The sequence below is a fragment of the Penaeus japonicus genome, unplaced genomic scaffold (genome assembly GCF_977035675.1).
Source record: "Penaeus japonicus unplaced genomic scaffold, GWHDUDI00000001_assembly GWHDUDI00000003, whole genome shotgun sequence".
Classification (NCBI taxonomy): domain Eukaryota; kingdom Metazoa; phylum Arthropoda; class Malacostraca; order Decapoda; family Penaeidae; genus Penaeus; species Penaeus japonicus.
This window is the reverse complement of record NW_028234405.1, coordinates 42,099,236-42,103,984: the sequence shown is the minus strand read 5'-3', so window position 1 is coordinate 42,103,984 and position 4,749 is coordinate 42,099,236. Positions and strand designations below refer to the sequence as shown.

Sequence of the window (4,749 nt, the reverse complement as noted above, 5' to 3'; positions counted from 1 at the left end):
TGTGCTGACCTAGCCTGGCCTTGTGTTGTGACGGCGGGTCGTGGTGTCTCGCCCTCCCCTCCCATATTGGCTCTGCTGGGATGACCATGATTCAGCAAAAGAGCGTGAGGATGCGTGACTCGGGATGCACTCGGGGTCACATTGATGATATTGACAGCTTCACAAACGTTCGCTTTATGATCATCAACATCGCTTGCATGCGGGTTTTGAGCAACATTTTCAACTGATTAGGATTCTCTGTGATATGCTTGATGAAGGTGTTACCAATATTCGTTGAAATAGCGGTTTTGAAATTTCTCTTCGTGTGCATTGTGTTGTTGAAGAAACTGCATTTCAAAAAAATGTTCTGTATGTATTTTGACATGGGTAAAAAAATACTTTGTAATCATCGACTTAGATTTGCATTCAGTTCCTCCTTATTAGTCACAATTCTGTCAACAAGCAAACTAGAAGCTGAACCTGAAGGAATATCATCAATAATGCAATATACAAAACCTCTTTAAACGGGACAACTTAGCTTACTTTCCCTCAAATCCCACTGGTAGGCCTCTAGAACTGCTCCTCGTTCGCCTGCCGCTCGGCCCCGACACAGCGAAAGGCTCAGGACCCGGGTGAAGCCTCAGGATCCTTGGATAACAACTCACCAGCACACACTACACCGACGAAAACGGCTAAATTCCCGCATGTGATCCTACATGCAACACTGTTGGCCGACACTAGCGCCACTCCGACACAGCGGCTCCGGGGAGAACTACAGCGGATCAATGAGGACCCTCCGGACGAGATAAAGAAAGCGAGATGTTTCGCATATTAATTTCCGTCTGTTTGTCTGTGGTCCTATGCTAAGTAATTCTTCCCAGGACGTTCCTCACTCCAAAGAAAGCATCGCCATCTTGTCACAGGAAAAATATCAGAACCGAGGTCCACCAGTCCATTGTAGTAGCACTGAGCATCGTGTTCAGCGCACGGCAGACCAGCTGACCTGCGTGGATGCTGCACGTCGATGTAAACAAACTGTCACACCCTCAGGTCAGTGCACCAACCTTTCCCCTAGCATTTCTGCTGCCACCTCTACACAGACACCCGGTTTGGCACTCATTCTGGCTCTGCTGGTCGTGGCCCGCAAGTGCCTCCCGAACAGCAACGCTCGCGTCCAGGAAGTACTTTGTACTTGAGTGATTACGTTTATGGTCATTGCGTAAGATTGTCGTGTCTTGAGTACTGCATCTTGGATTACAGGAGGAGGCAGAGTCATGCAACGAAGTGTATTGCAGGTATGCAGAGTTCGGTGTTGTGTTGGCTTCAGTGTGTGGAAATAGTGTAGAGCTATGATGCCACGATGGTGGTGATGAGACAAATAGTTTTGAAGATGCTGGCGACATGCTCGGATAGATTACGTGACCGCCGATTTTAGATATGATTTTGTGATGTGAAACGTGTTGTTATATTTTTAGTGTTCTGCCAACGTTATGTTAGTCTTTGATATTTCCTGGTTGATGGAAGCACTTCGGCAATATCTGGAAATCCTTTGGAAAATATATTTTGACAGTTATTGGTAGTAATGAAGTGGTTCCAAACCGGATGCTGGTAATGCTGTTATGGACGTGATGTTGGTAAAGAAAAAAATGATGAAAAGGGCCTTAGGTTGATATCACCAACCGACGTCTCTAAATATGAAGGTATTCTGAAAACATGTTGTGTATGAAATAAGTATAAATTGCGAGTGAAACTATATTGGTGATACAAGAATTCTAGATGAAGTAAATTGCACGTGATGTAAGTATCACGAAGTACTAAAAAGATTATGACTGCAGAACGCAATTGCAGAGCTCGTTGAACTGTGACGAATGTTAAGCCAATAAGAATTACAACGGAAATCAACGTCATATGAATGATGAATCAGTGAGTTTGGTTGAGATAGTGGAAGATAACAGGAGTGTGAAGAATATGAGAAAGAAACGAATATTCCTGATTTGAATAATATTAGACCCGTTAGGTTAATTTAAGCAGAACTGAAATAGAATACTTGTACTTAAAAATCAGAAGAAATTGTAGTTCAGATTCTGGAAATGCAATTTGACGAAAATGGGTTTATTTCTCAAAATCCCTTCGTAATTTCACTGAACTTGATATGAAAATCGTAATCTAACATCAGTTGGCTTAGTTTTTTAAATATAATAAATAATTGAAATACGACGAACCTATAACATATAAATATCGAATGTAACTTAAAGTGAACGTAAGCGCGTCGAAAGAGAAAATAAACCTTAAATGTTATTTGTGATCAATGTTCAAAGTGGAGGAAGGAGTGGAACGCGTTTGTTACATTTTTATTTATTTTTTATTCTTTATATAAATATGTATATTTATATCTATATGTGTATATATATATATTTATATCTTTATATATGTATGTATATATATTGTTAATCTATCTTAGTACCATGTTTGTTGCTTCATTTTATATCTATTAATTTTATTCATAATCACATTTATTTTTATTTCTATTTATTTTTACGTTTTTCTTTATTTATTTCAATTTCAAATCCTAATAGTCAAGGTTTATGCCAACGACTAAAGGTACTTCAAAAACATCAATAATATCTTGCAATAACGTTAAGCTATGACACTCGGAACTCTCACGAAAAAGACCTAGTGGCTTCTGCACCTGAATATTCATGTAGAAAAGTGAAAAAAAATGCAAGTTTCCTTAATTTCATGAAAATAAAAAACACGATTCACCGGCCGGAACTTTCAGAGACATCGGTTGCAGACTTTCGTACCACCTCTTGTAATCTCGTCCTTTTTTTTTTTTTTTTTTTTTTTTTTTTTTTTTTTTTTTTTTTTTTGAGGAGATCGTCTTCTTAATTGCATTTAGATTACTTTAGCGTGTGGCATTTGAAATATTCAATGTCCAAAGCGGTGAATATTCCTTCGTAGAAGATACCGCTTCCGGTAGTTATGATATATATAAATATATATATGATATATATATATATATATATATATATATATATATATATATATATATATATATATATATTCCTTTCACACGAAGACACAAAAATAAACAAAAATAATCCGAAATTCCATACTGAGAAAAAAAAGCCGCCAAAAACAATTACGTTAAAAACAAGTGGAAAGCGTGACACCCAAACCTTTATCGTTATCATCCCTGAAAAGGTGTTTCCAACGAGCGAAGGAGGTGCTTAAGCGACTAAATAGTTATCAGGGAAAGAGATATATTGTTTCTGGGCGTGGTCCTCTCTCTTTTTTTGGCTCTCTTTCCAGGATTTACGACTACTTTGTACTCTATAGGGTTAAAAGGGTACTAGTTAGCGATGTCTTTTTTGAGAATTTGTCGGTTTTGTATGTCGGAGAGATATTGCTATTTGCTTTGTTTTCAGTGCAGGTTCTTACTTAGTCTTTATACTTTTATTATCCCGCAAAATAATTAATGTGTATATATTATATATATATATATATATATATATATATAAATATATATATATGTATATATATATATAAACAATAATTTATCAAATTTAAGCCATGAAATCTGAAAAAAACATCATGAAGCAAAATAAGATACATAAAACGAAAGAGAGAGAGCATGATGTAAAATAAACGCAAAAAAGTGAAATGATTTTTTTAAAAATATGATTCATAAAAGAGATAAGATCGTAAAGCAAAGAGAAACGCACAAAAAATACAAATCTAAAAAAAAAAAAAAAAAAAAAAAAAAACACTAAATAGAAAAATTAAACAAAAATGGAATTAAAAATCACAAATCAAAACAGATTTAAAAAATGCTCCCCCGCTCTTTATTTTTGTTAGGTGTGAGGGATGGAGCCCCTGGAGCTGGTGCCAGGCCGCTACATCGGGGAGGGTCAGCCTTGCTTCATCATCGCAGAGATCGGCCAGAATCACCAAGGGGACGTTGACCTTGCCAAGACCCTCATCCGGCGGGCGAAGGTACGTGTGGGTGGCACTCTATGGCACTCTTTGTTTGGGGTTGTGTTTCAGTAATGCAGTCTGTGGGATTCTTTGTTTGTGTCAATAATGCAGTCTGTAGGACTCTTTGTTGGGGTTATGCCAATTTAGAAATCTTTGTCACTCTGTCGGGGTTATGTTAACTTCGCAATCTATGGCACTCTTTGTTTGGGGTTGTGTCATCAGTATATCTATGGGTCTCTTTGTCGGGGTTATGTCAACTTGGCAACCCTTGGCACTCTTTGTTTGGGGTTGTGTCAATAATATATCTGTGTTATGTTATTGTGAGATGTGGTCCCTATGCCTACTTATGAATTTGTTTCTTGACAATGTCTGGGGTCGTATTTACGATTTTTTTTAGATCTCTTTCTAAAGCATGAAATTTAGCATGTTCATTTATATGTATGCCTGTCACTTTCACGATGTCCTACTCAGGAATGTGGTGCGGACTGCGTCAAGTTCCAGAAATCTTCCCTGAAGGACAAATTCAACCGCCACGCCCTCGCGCGCCCCTACGCGGGGCCCCACGCGTGGGCGGACACTTACGGCGCCCACAAAGAGCATCTCGAATTTTCACGCGAAGAGTTCCAGGAACTTCAGGAATATGCCAGTGAGGTGGGGATTCCCCTCACGGCGTCGGCCATGGATATTGTGAGTTGAATTTTGTTGGGATGTGTTTGCCTTCTCTTCTCCAATATGTCAGACTTCACCTGTCGCCGTTACTGCTCTTGCTCTCATCTGTTCTGACCTTTTCCT

At 38.4% G+C, this 4,749-nt stretch overlaps 1 protein-coding gene across 2 annotated transcripts in view; it reads left to right on the top strand.

The window, feature by feature from the left end:
• The first annotated feature begins 735 nt into the window (after positions 1-735).
• NANS (N-acetylneuraminic acid synthase) overlaps positions 736-4,749 on the top strand; it is an 8,061-nt gene continuing 4,047 nt past the window's right edge. Inside the window, exons 1-3 of one of the 2 annotated variants that reach the window (XM_043035441.2) lie at positions 736-1,029; positions 3,838-3,975; positions 4,429-4,644. In XM_043035441.2, the coding sequence (XP_042891375.1) occupies positions 3,847-3,975; positions 4,429-4,644 (345 nt within the window). In that variant the 5' untranslated portion in view covers positions 736-1,029; positions 3,838-3,846. Of the gene's footprint in view, positions 1,030-1,060; positions 1,275-3,837; positions 3,976-4,428; positions 4,645-4,749 lie in introns of those variants that run through there. The other variant, XM_043035447.2, reaches the window with a different exon arrangement.